The sequence below is a fragment of the Arachis stenosperma genome, chromosome 2 (genome assembly GCF_014773155.1).
Source record: "Arachis stenosperma cultivar V10309 chromosome 2, arast.V10309.gnm1.PFL2, whole genome shotgun sequence".
NCBI lineage: Eukaryota > Viridiplantae > Streptophyta > Magnoliopsida > Fabales > Fabaceae > Arachis > Arachis stenosperma.
Window position 1 is genome coordinate 54,147,829 of NC_080378.1, and position 25,374 is coordinate 54,173,202.

At 38.4% G+C, this 25,374-nt stretch overlaps 1 protein-coding gene and 1 non-coding gene across 3 annotated transcripts; one reads left to right on the forward strand and one right to left on the reverse strand.

Annotated features, from left to right (window-relative positions):
- Nucleotides 1-267: 267 nt before the first annotated feature.
- Nucleotides 268-375, reverse strand: LOC130964542 (small nucleolar RNA R71). Its single transcript, XR_009080631.1, has one exon. It is a non-coding gene; the product is annotated as a small nucleolar RNA R71 (small nucleolar RNA).
- A 20,798-nt stretch (nt 376-21,173) lies between these two features.
- LOC130961573 (mitochondrial inner membrane protease ATP23-like) lies at nt 21,174-24,453 on the forward strand. Of its 2 annotated transcripts, none has more exons than XM_057887524.1 (6): nt 21,174-21,353; nt 21,612-21,710; nt 22,012-22,136; nt 22,561-22,698; nt 22,799-22,882; nt 24,106-24,452. In XM_057887524.1, exons 2-6 carry the CDS (start codon nt 21,623-21,625, stop codon nt 24,238-24,240), a joined length of 570 nt encoding a protein of 189 aa, XP_057743507.1. In that variant the 5' UTR covers nt 21,174-21,353; nt 21,612-21,622; the 3' UTR covers nt 24,241-24,452. The 2 variants fall into 2 exon arrangements, with proteins under 2 accessions (XP_057743507.1, XP_057743508.1); XM_057887525.1 differs by having other exon boundaries at nt 21,180-21,430; nt 24,106-24,453.
- Nucleotides 24,454-25,374: the final 921 nt, after the last annotated feature.

A 25,374-nucleotide genomic window follows, 5' to 3' on the forward strand; every position in this document is an offset into this window, starting at 1 on the left:
CTAGTTGCTCTAATGCAACAGAACTGCAAATTCCATAGACTTCCATCAGAAGATCCCTACCAGTTTTTAACTGAGTTCTTACAGATCTGTGAGACTGTTAAGACTAATGGAGTAGATCCTGAAGTCTACAGGCTCATACTTTTCCCTTCTGCTGTAAGAGACAGAGCTAGAACATGGTTGGACTCACAGCCTAAAGATAGCCTGGACTCATGGGATAAGCTGGTCGCAGCCTTTTTGGCCAAATTCTTTCCTCCTCAAAAGCTAAGCAAGCTTAGAGTGAATGTTCAGACCTTCAAACAAAAAGATGGTGAATCCCTCTATGAAGCTTGGGAAAGATACAAGCAGATGACAAAAAGGTGTCCTTCTGACATGCTTTCAGAGTGGACCATTTTGGATATATTCTATTATGGTCTATCTGATATTTCTAAGATGTCACTGGACCATTCTGCAGGTGGATCCATTCACCTAAAGAAAACACATGCAGAAGCTCAAGAACTTATTGAAATGGTTGCAAATAACCAGTTCATGTACACTTCTGAGAGGAATTCCGTGAATAATGGGACGCCTTAGAGGAAGGGAGTTCTTGAAATTGATGCTCTGAATGCCATATTGGCTCAGAACAAAATGTTGACTCAGCAAGTCAACATGATCTCTCAAAGTCTGAATGGATGGCATAATGTATCCAACAGTACTAAAGAGGCATCTTCAAAAGAAGAAGCTTATGATCCTGAAAACCCTGCAATGGCAGAGGTAAATTAGATGGGTGAACCTTATGGAAACACCTATAATTCATCTTGGAAAAATCATCCAAATTTCTCATGGAATGATCAACAAAAGCCTCAACAAGGCTTTAATAATGGTGGAAGAAACAGGCTTAGCAATAGCAAGCCTTTCCCATTATCTTCTCAGCAATAGACAGAGAATTCTGAGCAGAGCACCTCTAACTTAGCAACATAGTCTCTGATCTGTCTAACGCCACTTTAAGTTTCATGAGAGAAACAAGGTCCTCCATCAGAAATTTGGAGGCACAAGTGGGCCAGCTGAGTAAGAAAGTCACTGAAACTCCTCCTAGTACTCTCCCAAGCAATACTAAAGAGAATCCAAAAAGAGAGTGCAAGGCCATTGACATAATCAACATGGACGAACCTAGGGAGGAAAGAGAGGACGTGAATCCCAATGAGGAAGACCTCATGGGACGTCTCTCAAGCAAGAAGGAGCTCCCTATTGAGGACCCAAAGGAATCTGAAGGTCATATAGAGACCATAGAGATCCCATTAAATCTCCTTCTGTCATTCATGAGATCTGAAGACTATTCTTCCTCTGAAGAGGATGAAGATGTAACTGGAGAGCAAGTTGCTCAATATCTAGGAGCCATCATGAAGCTGAATGCCAAGTTGTTTGGTAATGAGACTTGGGAAGGTGAACCTCCCTTACTCATTAGTGACCTAGATACATGGGTTCAGTAAACTTTACCTCAAAAGAGACAAGATCCTGGCAAATTCTTAATACCCTGTACCATAGGCACATGACCTTTGAGAAGGCTCTGTGTGACCTAGGGTCAGGCATAAATCTTATGCCACTCTCTGTAATAGAGAAGCTGGGGATTATTGAGGTACAGCCTGCCACATTCTCATTACAGATGGCAGACAAGTCAATAAGACAAGCTTATGGATTGGTAGAGGACGTGTTAGTGAAGGTTGAAGGCCTTTACATCCCTGCTGATTTCATAATCTTATACACTGGGAAGGAGGAGGATGTATTCATCATCCTTGGAAGACCTTTCCTAGCCACAGCAGGAGCTGTGATAGATGTTAACAGAGGAGAATTAGTCCTTCAATTGAATGGGGACTACCTTGTGTTTAAGACCCAAGGGTGTTCTTCTGTATACATGGAGAGGAAGCATGAAAAGCTTCTCTCAGTACAGAGTCAAACAAAGCCCCCACAATCAAACTCTAAGTTTGGCATTGGGAGGCCACAGCCAAACTTTAAGTTTGGTGTTAAAACCCCACATCTAAACTCTAAATTTGGTGTTGGGAGTCTACAACATTGACCTGATCACCTGTGAGACTCCATGAGAGCCCACTGTCAAGCTATTGACATTAAAGAAGTGCTTATTGGGAGGCAACCCAATTTTTATTTATCTAATTTTATTTTTATTTTAATGTTCTTTTGTGTTTTATTAGGATCATGATCATGTGGAGTCACAAAATAAATACTAAAATTAAAAACAAAATCAAAAACAGCAGAAGAAAAAGCACACCCTGGAGGAAGGGCTTACTAGCGTTTAAACGCCAATAAGGAGCATCTGGCTGGCGTTCAATGCTAGAACAGAGCATGGATCTGGCGTTGAACGCCAGAAACAAGCAGCATCCTAGTGTTTAAACGCCAGGAATACACCCTTAGGAGAGCTGGCGCTGAACGCCAGAACAAGCATGGAACTGGCGTTCAACGCCAGAAACATGCTGCAAATGGGCGTTGAACGCCCAAAACAAGCATCAATCTGGCGTTTAAATGCCAGAATTGCATGCAGAGGCATTTTACACGCCTAATTGGTGCAGGGATGATAAACCCTTGACACCTCAGGATCTGTGGACCTCACAGGATCACCTCAGAATCTGTGGACCCCACAGGATCCCCACCTACCTCAACTCACCTTCTCTCCTCTTCACACAATCCAATAACACTCTTCCCCAAAAACCCTTCACCAATCACCTCAATCTCTCTTCCCCATCACTTCTTCACCACTCACATCCATCCACTCTTCCCCAGCTCTACAAGAAAATGGAACATTTGTAACAAAAAATTTGTATCAAATTTAAAATTGTTACAAAAAAATAGTATTTTGTAATAACAATTTTTTATTGTTACAAAAGAATAATATTTTGTAACAACATTGCAAAAATTCAAAACATTTTGTAACAATTTTTATTTTTGTTTCAAAAACTCCAATTATTTTGTAACAAAATAACTTTTTGTTTCAAAAACTCTAATTGTTTTGTAACAAAAAATTAATTTGTTACGAATTCAATATTATTTGTAACAAGTTAATTATTTGTCATAAAATATAAGTGTATTTTATAACAAATTCTTTTTTAAAAATGTTAAATACCTTAAAAATAAAAAAAATGTGTATATATTTTTTTAAAAATAATTTTATTTTGTTTCAAAAATTAAAAATTTTTACATAATGTATGTATTCATTAATTTTTAAAAATTATAAATATTATTTTATATTCTTTTAAATAATTAATATATAATTTTTATTAATAATCAGATTTTTAAAATTAACTAAAAATTAATTTATGTCACTTAAAGAAATTTTATTAAATTATAAATATAAATAAAAGTAACTAATATAAAAAAAATACTAAAAGCTGTAAAAAGGGATACACTGTAGTAATAAAGTTTAGCAAATATAAAATAATAAGAATTTTATACGATCTAATTTAAATAATTGAGATTTTAAAATTTAATACTTTAATTTTTATAAACAGAAAATAAATTATATTATTTCTAATTTTAAATTAGAATACTTGATTAAAAGCTGATTAATAAATTGATAATTGAGTAATATTTTTAAAGTAATTTTAAGAGATTAAATTAGATTTTAAATTTATACAATATACTTTAATTTTATTAAAAATTTACCAACCCCAATATACCCAAAATTCATTAATTTCGCTTTTGTCCCAAATTAAACCCTAATTCCCAAATTAAACCCTATAAACCCTAACCCTAATTAACCTATAATTTCCCCCTTTTACCCAGGAACTCTAGTGTAAGCTCCCAGATTTTTAAAAAATAAATAATGAATTATTTATAATTATATATATAATTTTCTTTTTAAAAAGATGATGAGATTTCATGTTTTAAATTAATTTGATTTTATATAAATTATAATTAGATATTTATGATTTACTAAAATTAATGGTTTTTGCTTAATTAAAATTCAAAGTTTTAGTAATTGAAGATAAAAGAGAATTTTGTATATAATTTAAATTGAAATAATTTAAAGTTTTGATTAATATTATAAATTAAAAGAAAATTTATTTATTTACTTATAATTTTAAATTAAAGTATTTAATTATAAATAATTTGTAATTTAAAAAATAAAATAGTATTCTTAAAATTAATTATATTTATTAAATTGGGTTTTAAATCAAAACTCTACTCAAATCCTAAATTCCCAATTCTAAACCCTAATTCCTAATTCACTAACCCTAACCTCTTTCTACCCAACCCCCACACACACACGTATACCCTCCCACCACCTGTTCACTCTGTAATAAGCCACTCTTAGCTTTCTTCACCGCCACACCACTTCTCCTTTCTTCCAAAATGCTAACATACAGCAACAAAAATCAAAAGGAGAAAAGAAATAAAAAAAGAAAGGAAATAGGAGGCTTGAGGGGGAAATGGAGAACAGAGGGAGAGAGTGACGGAACAGAGAAAGAAGAGAGGAAGGAGAATCGCTGCGCTGTGCCGCTCCTTGCGTCGGTTGCCGTCGCTGCCGCCAGACCCAGAGGAGAGAAACAAAGATCAAGAGAGAAGGCCGCGATCTAGGAGAAGAGGAAAGGGCGTTGTCTCGCGCCGTCGTCGCCGCGCCTTGCTTCCGTCGCCGTTGAAGCTTCAACCATTGCTGTTCGCCATTCCAAACTGCTGTTGCTGCCGCTATCATGGTCGTCACCATTGCAGAGAAGATGAGGAGAGAAAGGGTAGCACGCGAGAGAGCGAAGACGCAAGAGGGAAGGAGAACGTGATAGCCAAAGAGGGAGGTAGCGTCGCTGCTGTCGCACAGCACCACCGCCTTCGCCGTCGCTAGGGTTACCGCCACTGCCAAACCCTAGCCACCACTGTTGCCACTGCCAGGGTTTAGCTTTGTCAGGTCCTGCCGCCGCCAAGGGTTCCATTCCGGTCAGATCTTCCGTCGTCACCATTGCATCTGTGTTGTTGCTCTACCGCCATTACCGCAGGTGGAGTCTGCCGTTGAGCTGTGCATCATTGATGGTGGTGAACCAAACTGTCGTCCTTGTTGATGAAACTTTTGAGGTAGCCACTGTAACTCCCTTGCTTAGCCATGACCTGCCATTTTCCTCACCAAAGAACACTACTAGAACCACCGATGGCACTAACTTGCACTATTTCTTGTTGTTTTCATTCAATTTGAATCCAATATTTCCTCCAGGTGCTGTGGTCATTGATGTTGCAATAAGAAATGAATGTTGTTGTTGTTGCCGCTGACGGGTTATCGCTGCTGGTGTAACTCGTGTGGCTGAGTCGATTTATGATAGGAGATTTGTTTTAAAAATAAATGATTTAAGTTATGAATGCCAATAAATATAAATGAGTAACTGCAAATGGTTATGGTTGCTTTGTGTGAATAATTGTTGGAATTGAGTTGAATCATGGCTGTAGTTGGTGATTAGTTTAATGATTTAATGTAGTAATTATTGATGATGTTGTGTATTTTGAAGTTATACTTGCTGCTAGTACTTGTTGATGTTGATTTTGTGTATGGAATGTTGCTATGGTTACGTTGCACCGATGATATGAAATTGTGATGTATTGAATTAAGAGTTCTTGGGCAACTTTGGTTAGTCAATTGAAAGTTAGAAATGTGGTTACTTTTGCTTATTGAATGATTGTTAAATTCAATGAAAAAGGAAATGCTGCTTGTATATTATTGTTTGTGTTGGAATAGATGATGGTTGCTGAACTGAGATTGGTTTTATTGATAAATCTGTTGCTGAAATCGTTTAATTTGACTTGATTGATTTTTTGTTGAATTAATGGATAAACTGCTATGCTCCTGCTGCTTGCAAGTGTAATGGTTATTGACTTCAATGAATAGAATGCTGCCTAAATCCATTACCTTTGTTCATTTTACTGTTTTGGGTGCTGTATGATGGGCCATTGATTGCTGTTCTGCTGAGTGCTGCTCTGCTTCTTGCTGGTTGGATTGGTTTTAATTGTTTCCTCATGTTTTCTTGCTGGAATTGGCTTATTTACTTCCTTCCTATGAATTCATTATGATTTTTTGTGTTTTTAAATGTCAAAAAATTCATATGGAATTTGAATTGATTGATTGAAATTGTGAAATAGGCAAATTTACTGCTGAAATGCTATCGGAATTTATTTTAAGCTATTTTCAATATTCATCTTTGATTCAATTAATTGATTGAGTTGGTATTTAATTGCTTTTGGTTTTCAACTGTTGCTAAGCTCAATTGATTGATTATCCGGCTAAGTGCTTCACTGTTTTGGTTGTTGGAAGCTGGAAGCTTTGGGTTTTGTTATTCACTATTTGGTTGTTGTCCTATTTGGTTGTTCAATTAAAATGTATTGTGTTGTTTGAAAGGGTGCAAGTTGTGAATTGGTTGTGTTTGTTGGAACCGTGGACGGTGGAAATATCCAAGTTTTAGGGGAGGTTTTGTCAAAATTTTTCTAAACATTTTGGATAAAACTTAGTGAAAAAATTATAATTAGTGTTATATCTTGTTTCTAACTTTTTTATTTCGGTTTTTCTTATTTACAGGAGTGCTGAAATGGTGACTATATGCTACCTTGAGGGCTCAAGAATGTTTTGATGCATAGAGACACTAATCTATGTTAGAAGTTAGAACTTTTATGTTTTGGTTGAACTTTTATGTTTTGGTTAAACTAATCAATGTACTCACTAGCTAATGTTATTTTGTTTCAAGACAATTTTAGCTAAAAGGATCTTGTTTGACTTATGTATGTTTTTGCATATTATATACATGTAAACTTGTTTATTAAAAGCGTTAATATATTAGTTAATTTAAAAAATAATTTAGTAAATTATGCATGTAATTTGTAATAAAAAAAAGTTACAAAATAATTAATTTACTTTCGTAACTAAAGGAAAAAATGTTACAAAATCGTGTTACATTTTGTAACAAAATTTTTTGATAGGAAAAAAATTGACTGTCACAAAAAATACCTTCAAGATCAAAATTTGTTACCACTTTTGTAACGGCTTCTGGTTTTTTGTATTAGGAAAAATTGTTACAAAATATGATATTGAATTGTAACAGTTCCATTTTTCGTTACAAAAACTTTTTGTAACGGGACTTACTGCAATGGACCCTTTTTTTGTTACAAAAAACTTTTGTTTCAAAATTTCGACGTTTTGTAACAATATTTTTTGTTACAAATACGCCTTTTTCTTGTAGTGCAGAAACCCCACCTACCTTCAAATTCAAAATTCCTTTCCCACCCAAACCCACCCAATATGGCCGAACCTTAACCCCTCTCCCTCCACTATATAAACCCCTCCATTCTTCTTCATTTTCACACAACACAACCCTCTCTTCTCCCCCTTGGCCGAATACACCTCTCTCCATCTCCTCCTTTTTCTTCTTCTTTTTCTTCTTCTTCTCTTCTTTCTTATCTTGCTCGAGGGCGAGTAATATTCTAAGTTTGGTGTGGTAAAAATATAGCTTTTTGTTTTTCCATAACCATTGTGGCACCTAAGGTCGGAGAAACCTCTAGAAAAGGGAAAGAGAAGTCAAAAGCTTCCACCTTCGAGTCATGGGAGATGGAGAGATTCATCTCAAAAGCCCATCAAGATCACTTCTATGAAGTTGTGGCCAAGAAGAAGGTGATCCCCGAGGTCCCTTTCAAACTCAAGAAAAATGAGTATCCGGAGATCCGACATGAGATCCTAAGAAGAGGTTGGAAAGTTCTGACCAACCCCATTCAACAAGTCGGAATCCTAATGGTTCAAGAGTTCTATGCCAGCGCATGGATTACTAGGAACCATGATCAAAGTATGAACCCGAATCCAAAGAATTATCTTACAATGGTTCGGGGGAAATACTTAGATTTTAGTCCGGAAAATATGAGGTTGGCATTCAACTTGCCCATTATGCAAGGAGATGCACACCCCTACATTAGAAGGGTAAACTTTGATCAAAGGTTGGACCAAGTCCTTATGGACATATGTGTGGAAGAAGCTCAATGGAAAAGAGACTCCAAAGGCAAGCCGTTTCAATTGAGAAGACTGGACCTCAAGCCTGTGGCTAGAGGATGGTTGGAGTTCATCCAACGCTCCATCATTCCCACTAGCAACCGATCCGAAGTTACTGTGGATCGGGCCATCATGATCCATAGCATCATGATTGGAGAGGAAGTAGAAGTTCATGAAGTCATCTCCCTTGAATTCTAAAAAATAGCCGAAAAGTCCTCTACCTTGGCCAGATTAGCTTTTCCTCATCTTATTTGCCATCTATGCTACTCAGCTGGAGTTATCATAGAAGGAGATATCCTCAATGAGGAGGACAAGCCCATCACTAAGAAAAGGATGGAGCAAACAAGAGAGCCCACTCATAGATCCCAAGAGACGCATGAGGAAGCTCATCACCAAGGAATTCCGGAGATGCCTCAAGGGATGCACTTTCCTCCCAACAACTATTGGGAATAACTCAACACTTCTCTAGAAGACTTGAGTTACAATATGGATCAATTAAAGGTGGAACATCAAGAGCACTCCATCATTCTCCATGAAATTAGAGAAGATCAAAGAGCAATAAGGGAGGAGCAACAAAGGCAAGGAAGAAACATAGAAGAACTCAAGGACATCATTGGTTCTTCAAGAAGAAAGCGCCACCATAACAGAGGTGGACTCAGTCCTTCTTCTTATTTCTCTGTTTTTTGGTTTTTATGCTATATATTGTCTATGTTTGTGTCTTTATTACATGATCATTAGTGTCTAGTAACTATGTCTTAAGGCTATAAATAATTCCATAAATCCTTCACCTCTCTTAAATGAAAAATGTTTTAATACAAAAGAACAAGAAGTACATGAGTTTCGAATTTATCCTTGAATTTAGTTTAATTATATTGATGTGGTGACAATACTTTTTGTTTTCTGAATGAATGCTTGAATATAGCATATTTTTTATCTTGTTGTTTATGAATGTTAAAATTGTTGGCTCTTGAAAGAATGATGAACAAAGAGAAATGTTATTGATAATCTGAAAAATCATAAAATTGATTCTTGAAGCAAGAAAAAGCAGTGAAGAACAAAGCTTGCGAAAAAAAAAGTGGCGAAAAAAATATTAGAAAGAAAAAGAAAAGCAAGCAGAATAAGTCAATAGCCCTTAAAACCAAAAGGCAAGGGTAAAAAGGATCCAAGGCTTTGAGCATCAATGGATAGGAGGGCCCAAGGAAATAAAATCTAGGCCTAAGCGGCTAAATCAAGCTGTCCCTAACCATGTGCGTGTGGCATGCAGGTCCAAGTGAAAAGCTTGGGACTGAGTGGTTAAAGTCGTGATCCAAAGCAAAAGGAGTATGCTTAAGAACTCTGGACACCTCTAACTGGGGACTTTAGCAAAGCTGAGTCACAATCTGAAAATGATTCACCCAGTCATGTGTCTGTGGTATTTATGTATCTGGTGGTAATACTGGAAAACAAAGTGCTTAGGGCCACGGCCAAGACTCATAAAAGTAGCTGTATTCAAGAATCAACATACTTGATGGTGTTTTTGTGGAAAAAGAATTTTCCAACACACAGATCCAACCGGCAAGTGTACCGGGTCGCATCAAGTAGTAATAACTCACTTAGAGTGAGGTCGATCCCACAGGGATTGATGGATCAAGCAATTTTAGTGGGTGATTAGTTTAGTCAAGCTAACATTGAAGTGAATTTGTGTGAAGTTGATCAACAGAAAGTAAATTGCAGGAATGATAAAGTTGCAGAATGTAAATGGCAGGAAACTTAAAGAACAAGAAAGTAAAATAGCTGAAACTTAAATTGCAAGAATTCTAAATTGCATCAAATGTAAAGGGCAGGGGCTGGGGTGCTGGAAATTAAATGAGAGCAGCACTTAGAATAATTGCAGAAAGCTTAACTTGCAGGAAAGTAAATTAGGATCGTGAACAGAAATGTAAAATGAAGAACAAGTGTAGAAGAATTAAATTGCTTGAAAGTAAATTGAAAGCCAATGGAACAGTAAAAATAGAATAGCAGCTAAGAACTCAACTCAATTGCAAAATAAAATTTAAGATCTCAGGGAATCAAAGAGACTAGAAAACAAGTCTAGATCTCACTCCCTTCCTTGATCCAACCAAGAACAATTGCAGATGGAAAGAAGATGAAAGCAGTAAAAAGAGTTTTGGTTCAAAACAAGAGAAATCCTTAATTCACTGAAATTTTGCAGAAGAATAACAAGAGAAATCTTAGACCAAGAGGGAAACAGAATTCCTTCACTCTCAATCACAAATTTAAGACAGAAAAAAAATAAAGGAAAGAGCTCTCCCTACAAAGATGGAATTGATGCCTTTATATAGGCTTTACAAAATGAAAAATGAAAATGAAATTAAAACAAAATGAAAATCCTAATTCTAGCTTGTTCTTGTGCCTTTGAGTCATGTTGAGTGGGCTTTGCTTGCTTTGTATTTGAGGGAGAATGGGTCTTGGATGGCCTTGATTTAATTTGGTGAAGAAATGAATTAAATTGAATTTTGGCCCATATGTTGCTCCCACGAGGCTGCCCTGCCCTTGTGGAGGGCAGGGCAGAAAATTGATGCATGGTGCGTGCGTGGTGCGGGCGTGGTGCGGGCTTGGTGTGTGAAGATGCTGCCCTGCCCTTGTGGAGGGCAGGGCAGGAAAAATTGGTGCGCCAGAATTGTGATTTGGTGCGCACTGGTGCTGCCAGAATCCTTCCTTGGTGCGCCAGATTCGTTTCTTGGTGCGCCAGAATCATGCCACACAAAAATGCTGCCCTGCCCTCGCGGAGGGCAGGGCAGTGTTTTCACTTTGATGTCCCAAGTTCGAATCATGGCCGAAACACACGCTACTTCATTTTCTTTGGCTTCCTTGGCACGGTAATGGGACTTAGTTCCTTGCTTCCTCATGGTGCTTGGTTCGAAACTTGGTGAAAGCACTTGAGGAGCAATTTTTCCTTGATTTTCCATGAAGAGCACGACATTGCCCTGCTCTCCAAGAGGGCAGGGCAGAAAATTGAGCGCCACTTTGTTTTGGATTGAGGCTCCAGCTTCGAGCCTTGGTGGAAGCACTTTAGTTTATTTTCGCTTATTTTTGGCCTTTAAAGATGTCTCTCGTTCCTGCCTCAATTGTACGCCAAATATGGATTTCTATATATCGTTGGAAAGCTCTAAATGTCAGCTTTCCAACGCAACTAGAAGCAGATCAATCGGACCTCTGTAGCTCAAGTTATAGCCCGTTGAAGGAGGCATGGTCATGCTGTGAGCGCCCAGATTTTACCTTAGCGAAATTCTTGCTTCCAACCTCAATATGCATCACGATTCTGCCCTGCCCTTGGCAAGGGCAGGGCAGTGTGCGTGCTGGCTGCTTCCTTCCTTGATTTGGTCATGGGCACGCTTTTAAAAGCGTGGCCTAAGGCTCCAAAGTGTACCCCAACTTCAAAGTGTGTCCCAAAGCTCTTTTTTTCTCCTTTTTTGTGCTTCTTTGCTTCTTTTTCTTCTTATTTCCTACAAGATTTATAAAATTAAAATATCAAGAAAATATATCATTTAAGTACAAAAAGCATTCAATATTTAAGCACAAATCATCAATTTCTTGTATGAAAAAGCATAGAAAATGGGTATATGATGACTTGTCATCAATACTTAACTAGGAAAATCAATAACACTATCTGAAATTCTAAGTTCCTATAGATGCCAATCATTCTGAACTTCAATGGATAAAGTGAGATGCCAAAACTGTTCAGAAGTAAAAAGCTACAAGTCCCGCTCATCTAATTAGAACTAATATTCATTGATATTTTGGGATTTATAGTATATTCTCTTCTTTTTATCCTATTTGATTTTCAGTTGCTTGGGGATAAGCAACAATTTAAGTTTGGTGTTGTGATGAGCGGATAATTTATACACTTTTTGGCATTGTTTTTAGGTATTTTTAGTAGGATTTAGTTACTTTTAGGGATGTTTTCATTAGTTTTTATGCTAAATTCACATTTCTGGACTTTACTATGAGTTTGTGTGTTTTTCTATGATTTCAGGTATTTTCTGGCTGAAATTGAGGGACCTGAGCAAAACTCTGATAAAAGGCTGACAAAGGACTGTTGATGCTGTTGGATTCTGACTTCCCTACACTCGAAATGGATTTTCTGGAGCTACAGAACTCCAAATGGCCCGCTCTCAACGACGTTGGAAAGTAGACATCCAGAGATTTCCAACAATATATAATAGTCTATACTTTATTCGAGATTAGATGATGCAAACTGGCGCTCAACGCCAGTTCCAAGCTGCATTCTGGAGTCAAACGCCAGAAACACGTCACAAACCAGAGTTAAACGCCAAAAACACGTTACAACTTGGCGTTTAACTCCAAAAGAAGCCTCTGCACGTGTAAAGCTCAAGCTCAGCCCAAGCACACATCAAGTGGGCCCCAGAAGTGGATTTCTGCATCAATTACTTATTTCTGTAAACCCTACAAGCTAGTCTAGTATAAATAGGACATTTTACTATTGTATTAGACATTTGAATTTTACATCTTTGTTCACATTTGGGGGCTGGCCATTCGGCCATGCAAGGACCATCACTTATGTATTTTCAACGGTGGAGTTTCTACACACCATAGATTAAGGGTATGGAGCTCTGCTGTACCTCTAGTTTTAATGCAATTACTATTATTTTCTATTCAATTCAGTTTCTTCTTGTTCTAAGATATTCGTTGCACTTCAACATGATGAATATGATAATCCGTGACACTCATCATCATTCTCACCTATGAACGCGTGACTAACAACCACTTCCGTTCTACTTTAGACCGAGTGCATATCTCTTGGATTCCTTAATCAGAATTTTCGTGGTATAAGCTAGAATTGTTAGTGGCATTCATGAGAATCCGGAAAGTCTAATCTTGTCTGTGATATTCTGAGTAGGATTCAGGGATTGAATGACTGGGACGAGCTTCAAACTCGCGATTGTTGGGCGTGATGACAAACGCAAAAGAATCAATGGATTCTATTCCGACATGATTGAGAACCGACAGATGATTAGTCGTGCTGTGACAGAGCATTTGAACCATTTTCACGGAGAGGATGGGATGTAGCCATTGACAACAATGATGCCCTACGTACAGCTTGCCATGGAAAAGAGTAAGAAGGATTGAAGGAAGGCAGTAGGAAAGCAGAGATCCAACAGGGATAAAGCATCTCCATACACTTATCTAAAATTCTCACCAATGATTTACATAAGTATTTCTATCTTTATTTTCTGTTTATTTATTATTATTATTTGAAAATTCCATAACCAATTATTATCCACCTAACTGAGATTTACAAGATGACCATAGCTTGCTTCATACCAACAATCTCCGTGGGATCGACCCTTACTCACGTAAGGTATTACTTGGACGACCTAGTGTACTTGCTGATTAGTTGTGCGAAGTTGTGAAGAAAGTGCTGAGTTAGTAGATGCGCATACCAAATTGAATGCCATTATTAGAGATCACAATTTCGTGCACCAATAGCTTTCTGTTTTCATATCATATCTGTTTGCGTTCGTCTTGGTACCTTCGAAGTCTTTGAGAGTGTTGGGATTTTGTCAGACTTGATCGGCTTGATTCCTTTGCCTGACGCCACTTTCAACAATTTGAACTTTGTTCAAGTCTTCGTTAGGAATTATAATTCTGAGATTGCCGATTTCCTCAACTTGGTTTTGGTCCGAGCTGTTTGTTTGTAACCCTCCTTTTTGGACTTTACTTAAGTCTCTTTCAGGGGTAGCTTTATCATGTCGGATCCTGTCGAGTTACTTGGTAATCCTCTTTCTTGGACCTTGTTCAGGTCTCTTTCAGGGATTACCTTTATATTTTTGGGCTGACTTCGTCATGTCGGTCCCTGTCGAGTTACTTAGTAATCCTCTTTCTTGGACCTTGTTCAGGTCTCTTCCAGGGATTACCTTTTGTAGCTTTATGTTTTGAGCCGACTTCGTCATGTCGGGCCCTGTCGAGTTACTTGATAATCCTCTTTCTTAGACCTTGTTCAAGTCTCTTTCAGGGATTACCTTTTGTAGCTTTATGTTTCGGGCCGTCTTCGTTATGTCGGGCCCTGTCGAATTACTTGGTAATCCTCTTTCTTGGACCTTGTTCAAGTCTCTTTCAGGGATTACCTTTTGTAACTTTATGTTTTTGGGCCGACTTTGTCATGTCGGGCCCTATCGAGTTATTTGGTAATCCTCTTTCTTGGACCTTGTTCAAGTCTCTTTCAGGGATTACCTTTTGTAACTTTATGTTTTTGGGCCGACTTTGTCATGTCGGGCCCTGTCGAGTTACTTGGTAATCCTCATTCTTAGACCTTGTTCAAGTCTCTTTCAGGGATTACCTTTGTAACTTTTTCGTAGGAGTCTGACTTCGTCATGTCGGGCTCTTCTAAGTTATAGTAATCCTCTTTTATAGGGTTGGCCATACCTCTTTCCAGGGCTTTACTTATAACTTGGGTTATTGTGGCTGGTCTGACTTCTTTGCGCCGGTCAGTCTTTAAGTTATTTTATAGCAATCCATTTTATTAGGACCTCGTCAGGTCCTTTCTATAGATCACTTTCTATAACTTCTTCCATTATTCTGTTTTCATCTTTGCCGATTTTGTAGAGTTTGGGTTTTAACCCTCGTTTGGTCGACCTTTTAATGAATTTGGTTTTCATCTTTGGTCTTTATCGTGATCGCGCAGTGAATTTGGTTTTCAATTTCTGTCGATCTGTAGCTTTATAATTGGGCGATGAATGTTTCAGAATAATGCGACTTGAGCGTTTGTAGAAAATCTGAACAAATTTTATTAAAAGAGAATTCAAATATACATGGGGGGTTAATTTCCTAAGTCGGGTGATTTGTAAGTCTTGGCTTGGTGCCTCGTTAAAAAACCTTTTTCAGGAAAAAGAGTGCGCCTTGTCCAAGATCTTTTATCATCCCTAGCTATAGTACCTTCTCAGGTTGCAGGCGTGCCATGACCTAGGAAGCTCTCGCCCGTCGAGTTCAGAAAGCTTGTAGTAGCCCATTCCCAGCACTTTTTTGACTCAGTAGGGTCCTTTCCAGTTTGCTGCCAGCTTTCCTTCTCCAGGTCGAGTTGTTTCGATGTCGTTTTGGATTAGTATAAGGTCGTCCTCAGCAAAGGCCCGCTGTATTACCTTTTGGTTGTATCTGGAGGCCATCCGTCATTTCAACGCCTCTTCCCTTATCCGAGCTCTTTCTCGGATTTACGGAAGTAAGTCGAGCTCTTTCCTTTGAAGTTGGGAGTTGGCTTTTTTGCTATAGTGGATCACTCTGGGTGATCCTTCTTCGACCTCCACTGGGATCATTGCCTCCATTCCGTAAGCTAATCGAAAAGGTGACTCATTTGTAGTGGAATGTGGAGTCGTCCGATATGCCCATAGGACTTGTGGGAGCTCTTCAGCCCAGGCTCCCTTTGCGTCTTGTAATCTCCATTTTAACCTTGCTAATATGACTTTGTTAGCAGCTTCAGCTTGTCCATTGGCTTGGGAGTGCTCGACAGAGGTGAATTGTTATTTTATATTCAAGTCAGCTGCTAGTTTTCTGAAGCCTGCATCTGTGAACTGGGTACCATTGTCCGTAGTGATGGAGTATGGAACTCCAAACCTTATGACAATGTTTCTATATAGAAATTTTCGACTTCTTTGAGCCGTGGCGTTAGCTAGGGGTTCTGCCTCAATCCATTTTGTGAAGTAGTCTATTCCTACTATAAGGAATTTGAATAGTCCTGATCCTTGAGAAAAAGGTCCGAGAAGATCGAGTCCCCATTTTGCGAATGGCCAAGGTGAAGTCACATTGATGAGTTCCTCTGGCGGGACAGTGTGAAAGTTGGCATGTTTCTGACATGGTGAACATGTCCTTACAAATTCTATAGCTTCTTTTTGTAGAGTTGGCCAATAAAATCCTGCCCGTAGTACTTTTTTTGCGAGTGCCTGCGCTCCAAGGTGATTGCCACAGATGCCACTGTGTACTTCTTCTAGGACTTCCTTTGTGTTGGAAGTCGGCACGTATTTTAGCAGTGGTATTGACATCCCTCTTTTGTAAAGAGTATTATTTATGATAGTATAATATTGTGCCTCCCGTTTCAACTTTTTTGCCTCTTTTTCCTCTGTGGGGAGTGCTTCTGTTTTGAGGTAGCTAGTTATGGGAGTCATCCATCCCTGATCGCGACTTGTTATGGCTAGGACTTTTTCTTCTTTCGAGATTGATGGATTCTATAGAATTTCTTGGATGAAGCTTCTATTGTTGCCCTCTAGTTTGGTGCTGGCTAGTTTTGAGAGTGCGTCAGCTCGGACATTCTGTTCTCGGGGTATGTGATGAATCTCATATCCTCCAAATTATCCGAGTTGTTCTCTGGCTTTGTCCAAGTACTTTTTCATGATGGGGTCTTTGGCCTGGTAGCTTCCTCTGATTTGTGAAGTAACTACCTGCGAGTCACTGAAGATGATAAGCTTTTGAGCTCCCATCTCTCTGACTAGTTTCAAACCAACTAGTAGTGCCTCATATTCCACTTGATTGTTTGAGGCAGGGAACCCAAATTTGAGGGAGAGTTCAATTTAGGTTCCCTGGTTGCTTTCAATTATCACGCCTGCGCCACTTCCAGTTTTATTCGAGGAACCGTCCATGTAGAGATTCCATTCTGTGGGGATTTTCGGTGTGTCTGTAAATTCTGCAATGAAGTCGGCCATGTGTTGTAATTTGATGGCCGTTTGAGCTTCGTATTGAAGATTGAATTCAGACAACTCGACTGCCCATTACAAAATTCTTTCCGCCAGGTCTTTTTTTTTGTAAAATCCCTTTTTTGGGCTGGTTGGTCCGAACTCTAATGGTGTGAGCCTGGAAGTATGCGCGAAGTCGTCGTGATGTTAGTATGAGAGCGTAAGCGAACTTTTCTATTTTATGGTAGTTCAGGTCAGATCCTTGTAATGCTTTGCTGATAAAGTATATGGGCTATTGCCCGCTGTTGTCTTCTCAAACCAGTGCTGAGGCTACTGCCCGATTTCCTACTGCGAGGTACAATATGAGTGGTTCTCCTTCTCGTGGCCGAGTTAGTATAGGTGGCTGTCCCATGAATCTTTTGAAGTATTGAAAGGCTTGCTCGCATTCCACTGTCCGTTCAAACTCCTTTCCCTTCCTTAGGGTAGCGTAGAAGGGGAGAGATCTTATTGCTGATCCGGCCAGGAATCTGGACAAGGCTGCCAACCTCCCGTTGAGTTGTTGTACGTCTTTGACACAAGTCAAACTTTTCATGTTGAGTATGGCCCGGCATTTATCTGGGTTTGCCTCGATTCCTCTCAGTGTGATCATAAAACCCAAGAATTTACCAGCTTCTACTGCGAAGGTACATTTTGCGGGATTAAGTCGCATGCCATGTCGTCTTATAGTGTTGAATACTTGGCTCAGGTCGGATAATAACATCTCTTCATTTTGTGTCTTTACTAGCATGTCGTCCACGTAAACTTCCATGATTTTTTCGATGTGATCCGAAAAAACCTTGTTCATTAATCTTTGGTAAGTGGCTCCCGCATTTTTAAGACCGAAGGGCAGACAATGTAGCAATAATTTGCCTTTGGGGTTGAGAATGAGGTTTTTTCTTGGTCGGGTGGGTACATTGGGATTTGGTTATATCCCGAGTATGCGTCCATAAAGGAGAGGTATTTGTATCCGGAGGAGGCATCTACCAGTGCGTCGATGCTTGGGAGTGGATAAGAATCTTTTGGGCATGCTTTGTTGAGATCGGTATAGTCAGTGCACATTCGCCACTTCCCGTTTGACTTTTTTACCAATACGACGTTAGCAAGCCATAGCGGGTATTTGACTTCTCTTATGAAACCTGCCTCCAGTAGAGCTCGTACCTGTTTTTCCACAGTTTGAGAGCGTTCTGGTCCTAGATTTCTACGCTTCTGTTGTACTGGCCGAGATCCTGGGTAGACTGCTAGTTTGTGGCACATTAGCTTGGGATCTATGCCTGGCATGTCTGCGGCCTTCCACGCAAAGAGGTCGATGTTGTCTCGTAGAAACTGTATGAGTGATTCTTTTATGTCTCCTTTCAGGAGTGTGCCGATATTGGTCGTTTGGTCTGGGGTATCCTCAATCTGGATTTTCTCTATTTCACCTTCAGGTTGTGGGCAGAGCTCCTCTCGCCTCTGAACTCCACCGAGCTCTATTGTGCGGAATTCTTCTCCTCTGCCTCTGAGGCTTAGACTTTCGTTGTAACAGCGGCGCACTATTTTCTGATATGCTTTTATTCTAGCTATCCCTCCTGCAGTTGGGAACTTCATACATAGATGTGGAGTCGAGACTATTGCACCGAGCTGATTTAACGTTGTCCGACCTATTAGGGCATTGTAGGCTGAACTTACATCGACTACGATGTAATCTATTTTGAGTGTTCTTGACTGACTTCCTTTTCCGAAAGTTGTGTGGAGCGAGATGTATCCCATCAGTTGAACCAGGGTATCTCCTAGTTCGAACAGGCTGTCCGGATATGCTCTGAGTTATTTTTTCTCCAAGCCGAGTTTGTCGAAGGCAGTTTTGAATAAGATATCGGCGGAGCTCCCTTGGTCTATCAACGTGCGGTGAAGATTTGCATTTGCCAGTATAATAGTGATGACAATGGGATCGTCATGTCCTGATGCGATGCCGGATGCGTCTTCCTTGGTGAAAGTAATCGCCAGGATGTCGGGTGCTTCCTCTTTTCCTGCGACGTGATATACGTCTTTGAGATGTCTTTTGCGAGATGATTTGGAGATTCCTCTCCCGGCAAATCCGCCGTGTATCATGTGGACATGTCTTTCTGGTGTACGAGATGATCGCGCGGTTTGTCCAACATCTTCTGCTCTTCTTCTTTTTCTTTGCTCATCGTCATGGGTGGCTAGATATCGATCTAGCTTTCCTTCTCTTACTAGCTTTTCTATGAAATTTTTTAGGTCGAAACACTCATTGGTGGAGTGCCCGTGGATCCGATGATATTCACAATATTTGGCCCGATTTTCTCCTCTTTTTTTGCCTTTGAGTGGCCGAGTTGGTGGTATTTTTTCCGTGTTGCAAACCTCTCTGTATACATCCACAAGAGATACCCGAAGAGGGGTGTAGTTGTGGTATTTTTTGATTTTCTCTCCATGTCGGTCTTCCTTCTTTCTGGAATCTTTGTCTTTATCCTAGGGGGTGAATTCGGCCTTCGAGGTCTCTCCTAATCGAGAGTTTTCCTCCATGTTGATGTACTTTTTCGCTCGTTCTTGCACCTCGTTCAGAGATGTGGGATATTTCTTTGATATAGATTGACTAAAGGGCCCTTCTCGCAAGCCATTAATGAGGCCCATAATAGCGGCTTCCGTTGGTAGGTTTTGTATGTCCATGCATGTCTTGTTGAATCTTTCCATGTAGTTGCGAAGGGTTTCCCGTTCTCCTTGTCTAATTCCTAATAGGCTCGGAGCATGTTTAGCCTTGTCTTTTTGGATGGAGAATCTGGCCAGGAATTTCTTGGCCATGTCATCGAAACTTGAGATGGATCTAGGAGGGAGGTTGTTGAACCATCTAATTGCCGTCTTTGTCAAAGTAGTCAGAAAGGCTTTGCAACGAACTGCACCTGAGGCGTCGGTGAGGTACATTCTGCTTCTGAAATTGCTGAGATGATGGCCGGGATCTGTAGTGCCGTCGTATAAGGTCATGTTTGGGAGTTTAAAGTCTTTTGGGATTTTTGTCTTCATGATCTCCTTGGTGAATGGGTCTTGCTCCTTACGGGAGCTATCTTCGGGAGGGGATCGACTGGCTTTAGTCTTGACATCGGCTTCAAGTTTTAGGAGTTTGTTCTCCCATTCCCGGCGTCGCCTTATTTCCCTTTGTAGGTCTTTCTCGGCCTCTCGTTGACGTAGGGCTTCTTCTTCAAGTTGTTTTAACCGGTCTTAAAGTGCGTCCATGGCTCCCTCATTTGGGGAGTTCTTCTTGTTGTTAATTTGGAAAGTATCTTTTGGTGTGGTGTTCGCATTTTTGTGCGGCGTTCTTTCCTCTAGATCTGAAGTGTGGTCGTTGTCATGGTCGTCCACCATGGTAATGGGATGACTTCCAGGTTCTCCGGCAACGGCGCCAATGTTCCGAGGGTTACCTGAAACTATAGGTCGATCTCGGATGAGATCTTCTGTATTGGTCGGAGCTATTGTGTCCGACCTGTTGGACTTGATGATGGAGTCGATCCTTCGTCACCGGGGGGTGGTGGTACCTGCAAGGGACTCCGATGCTTAAGTTAGCAATGGTATTAAGCAGGTATTGAGTAGAATCAGAGTATGAATTATACCTGGGTGCTCCAGTATATTTATAATGGTGTAGGGTGACCTTTGTAGATAAGATAAGTTAGTTATCTTATCTTATCTTTATCTTCAAGTGCGGTCATTTTATCTTCAGGGGAACCGCCCTTCCCTTGGTAGGCTTGAGTTGCCTTAGGATTTGGGTCGTATTCCTCTATTTGGGCCCTTTACTGGGCTTTCTTGGTAGCTTGGCCGAGCTCCTTGAGAAGAGGTCGGGTCGTCCTGACCTGAAGAGGTCGGTTGCTTCGTCTGTAGAACATCCCGAGTCGGATTGCTCGACCCAAGGTATGAACAGTTATCCTTCGCTTTACGGCTAGAGATAAGGCTTGGGGTGACGGGGTGTTACAGCTGCTTTTCCGCTGGCGATGGACACCCTTCAAACTTGATCTATTTCCGCTGTCGCTGATTTGCTCGTTGACGTCGCTTTTACTAAGGGTGTACAATAAAAAACCAAAATATAATTAACCGGTTAAAAAACAATAACCATATTTTTGTTAACCAATTTAACAAAACAATTTTAAAATTATATCCATATTTTTTAAAATTAATTAATCAAAACTAAATTAAAAAAAATTAAATTTTAACCGGTTAATCAAAATTAAAATCAAATTTAAAAAAAATTTAATTTTAATTTTTAGATTAAAAATATTTTTTTTAAAAAAACCAATTTTTTATCCAAAAATGATTTTTTGTTCAAAAATAGATTTTATTTTTTTATTCAAAAATTAATTATTTTTTAAATTTTTTATTTTATAACCAAATAAAAATCAACTTTTAAATTTTATAATCGATTAATATTAAATTTTATCGTATAAAATCAATTTGATTAATTAACCAAAATTAATTTTTTGATTAACCAAATTGGTTTATGAATTAACGAAACCTATGTACAGCCCTAGTGCCTTCTACCCCTGCTCCTGTCGCTGCTCCTGTTTGCTCTCTCTGCTGCCAATTTGCTCATCGGTCATCGCCCTCGCTGCTGCCTCTTTGCTCGTGGTTGTCGCTGCCGTGTGATCTTTTCCATCGCCTCCTCTGCATTCTTTGCGGTCGCCATAGCTGTATGCCCTGATTATGGAGCTCAATTCTGTTCTTTCTTCTTCGAAGATTACTAAAAACTCGACAAGAAAATGTCTATGTTGGCTTTTTACTCCTTTTTTATCTTTTGAATGTTTTCAGTCTGCCATTACTTATGCCATTTTTGGCATTATATCTGCCATGATCTGCAACCAGAAACGCTATCAAGTTCTATTTTTATTGTATTGTATGAATTCTGATTCTGCTATTTTATTTTCATGTTTTTTTTTTTTTCTTTGCAGAAACAGAACCAATGGCACAGATACCTTCTTCTCCTCATGGTTTACAGGGTGTCAAAACGGTCGAGGAAGTCCAAGCTATGATTCAAAAGAGTTTCCGACGTATTATTTTAATTTGTTCTTTTTCATCAATAAATCCTACAATTTCCGTTATTTTAACTCTTCAAAATGCCTTTCCCCCCCTAAGCAATCAGTTTTTAGAGATAGGAGAAAAACAAAGGAGCTCAATTTGATAGGAGTGTTTCTTTCGAATTGGTTTTCCCAGTTTTTAATATTTGCTTATGAGGAACAGGGGAACTTTGATTATCAATAGAATGTGCGATTTTCTTGAATGTTAATATTCGTTGGTTTGTTCTGCTGTTTTTGACTTAATTGTTGGCGTGTTATTTCATTGTTTGGACAGTTCCAATGGTGAAATTCTTGAGGCAACGCCTGGCAAAAGCTGGGTGTCCTGTGAGTGACAATTTTTTCAAGGCTTCTGAGTGCAAAGGGGCGCATGGCACTGGTGGTTTTGTACCTGGTTCTGGGGTACGTAATTCTTTTTGGGAATTTATTTTGTACTTTTCTCTTTAGGTTCCACTTTGCTTGGTAATTATGTTTAATCTACTATAGCATTCGGAACATAATCTGATTTTAGATCTTAACCATGAATTTTGGAGTGGTTGTACAATGTTTTAATAATATTTGTGGGAAAAATGATATGTATTTGCAAGGACACTTAAAAATTTATCAAGATGGCCATTACTTCCCGAGCTATATGAAGATCCAACACAGCTCCTATGTAAAGTATTTGTTGTTATTTGCAAGGAAAATAAGGTGTTAATACTAATAAGTAAACCTTTTTGCTTATTTTTGCTGTTGAGCTCATATTTGTACTCAATGCGTCTTTGTTGAATGGCAAGGTTTGCAACGACCTAACATTAATTTGATCCTCCGTTTTGTTTGTTGCCAGGTACTTGTATGTAGCAACTATATGCGAATTCAAGATGAGGTCGACCAGGTGGTAATTCATGAACTCATTAATGCATTTGATGACTGTCGTGCTGTCAATATAGACTGGAGTGATTGTGCTCAGCAAGCTTGTAGTGAGGTCTGTATCCTACAGTATTTTCGAACCAATATTAAGTTTGATGGGTTTCTATAACTTATGCCATTCCTGTTCAGTTTTTCTCAACAATTTGATGAAACAGATACGAGCTGGTCATCTATCTGGTGATTGCCATTTCAAGCGGGAACTACTTCGTGGTCATATGAAATTAAGAGGGCATGAACCGGTATACTTTTATCTTTCGTGGTCATATGAAATTCCATTGTAAAATAATATGCAATTTATGCTTAGAAGTTCTTAATTTACTATCTAGTCTGCCTTTACTTGAGGTGGTTCATTTTTGTTGAATATTGATTTATTGGTCGTTAAATCCATAAATGAATAGTGTGGTAGAAAATTGTAACAAATAGAGAGTTGATTGCCCAGGGAAGGATTTGAAATATTTACTTTTAATAGACCTAATTACTTGTAATGCTGATTTTCCTTTGACATGGATGAACAACGTCTAAACACATCATGAGATTGAATTTCAGTGAAGGGTAACAGGAGTATAAAATATGGAAACTGTATATCATGACGTGTTTCTTGAAATATTAAGATGAAATATTGAGCATTACAAAAAGAGAAATGCTAGAAGGCTATCATAATTTATTATTTTTGGCCAGCACTTTTAGTTATCAACCGAATTCCTTTTGTTTAATAATCTAACAATATACTTTAGCCCATACTGTTAAACATGGATGGTTAATTGATGACAAAAAACAATAAATTCTGATGGCCCTCTAATATTCTTCAAAATGTTATATGTATTTACCGTCGAATAAGAAAAATGTTTCTTGAACCTTTATTTAATTGAAAGGTAAAGTATACTTTATGTCCCTGAAGTTTGACAAAAATTTCAAAAATATTCCTAAGTTTTATTTTGTTTCAATTTTGTCCAAAAAGTTTTCAATTTATATCAAATATACCCGTGACACCTAATTTTTTAAAAAATTCAAGACCAATTCAACAGCAATTTTATAAGAACAACACTTAACATAAGCAAATCAAGTATAATTTTCATGCATTATTGTTAGATTGGTCTTAAATTTTTTGAAAATTTAGCCGTCAAAGGTATAGTTGATGCAAATCGAAAACTTCTAGGACAAAATTGAAACAAAATAAAACTTAGGGGTATTTTTGAAACTTTTGCCAAACTTCAAGGACAAAAAGTATATTTTACCCTTTATTGAACTTCATCTTTGCATGATTGGCATCTGAAGTGGAAAATGGAACTTCAAAATAATTTAATTGTTTTGGAACGGTAGGTACTATTTTGCAATTTATGTTACATTAAATCTTATTTAATTGACGCACTGGTGCTATTCTCAATGGATTATATTTTATGTTCTAGAAATTATTTACGTTGGAAGTTATTAATTACTAATTTTAATATAATGGAACATGAAGGAATGTATCAAAAGAAGAGTTTTGAAATCTCTGTCTTCGAACCCCAATTGTGCTGGTTCAGCTGCCGAAGATTCTATGGAAGCTGTATGGGATATTTGTTACAATGATACAAAGCCATTTGACAGAGCTCCTTGAGAAATTGCATGGATTGGAAGTTTCATCCATCAATGCTAATTTTTTTTTCTCTCCGAGGAACAATTTTTGATGCCAACTCCCTACAATCATAATGGACAAACGGTTAGAAATATACCCTTTTTTAATTTTTATTTTGGTGTCAAATTGAAGACTTGTTTATTTATGGTTTAAATATGATAAATGTCATATGCCAGGCCATGCTTTTTTTTTTCTCTGGTCGGCAGGTGAATATAATATATATATATATATATATATATATATATAATAAAAAAATAAAAATAGAAAATTAGCTCAAAAGTGATAAATCCTTGTGAACCACGTCCACGACTTCCAGTTGGTGGTTGAGACTAAAATTGAGTAACTCAGACTCACCAGCTGCCATTTATAGCTTATCATCTTTGGACCGGCAATTGACTCAGTCGAGACATTTGGTCATTGAGTCAGTGGTTCAATGATCCTAGGACCTCCATAAATTACCTGTTCACGATCATCTTGAATAATGAATTTCACCATGCAGTACCCAGTTCCCAACATGCATCAAATCGAAGTCTTCTTGTGGCTTCCTTAGATGCTATAACCTTCCTTGCATATTCTTGAGGCTAATCCTCTTACCCAAGATTGTCACCACAAGGGCATCTGCCCAAGCTTCGGATAGTTCTTGAACGATTGATTCATCAAGAGAAAGTATCATTGAAGATTGATCATAGCCAATTGCCTATATGCAAGTAATTCAGACATCAAATGAAAGTAGACAGCTTGGGCTTTATTTTAGGCTCTTGAATCATCCCAATTAGGCATTTTTGAATAGAGAATCAAATCTTATAAATTTATAGTAGATTAGCCTCAAGCTCATTTGAAAACCTTGGAATTAAATGGCCTAAGGTTGCAATTAAAGAATAAGCAAGGGATGAGACACAAACAAACCTAGGTAATCACAAAAGTGAATTAAGTATTTGATATTGAATATTGAAATTGTGCACTTGAAAGCGCAAAGTTGATAGAAAATAGCACAATAAACAATAACCAATTCTATTAATGAAAAGAGAACTCCTTATTCATCATGAAATATAGTGAAATAGTCACATGGTAAAATACTTGTTGCAAAAAGTGACAGGCTTTATAAGAATCAAGTTG

What these genes read in the sequence shown, in the direction of transcription:
- LOC130961573 (XM_057887524.1), top strand. Translation starts at nt 21,623, where the DNA reads ATGGCACAGATACCTTCTTCTCCTCATGGTTTACAGGGTGTCAAAACG. An exon ending in GTTTTGTACCTGGTTCTGGG is followed by an intron (nt 22,137 to 22,560) that starts GTACGTAATTCT and finishes GTTTGTTGCCAG; the next exon opens with GTACTTGTATGTAGCAACTA. An exon ending in CTCAGCAAGCTTGTAGTGAG is followed by an intron (nt 22,699 to 22,798) that starts GTCTGTATCCTA and finishes TTGATGAAACAG; the next exon opens with ATACGAGCTGGTCATCTATC.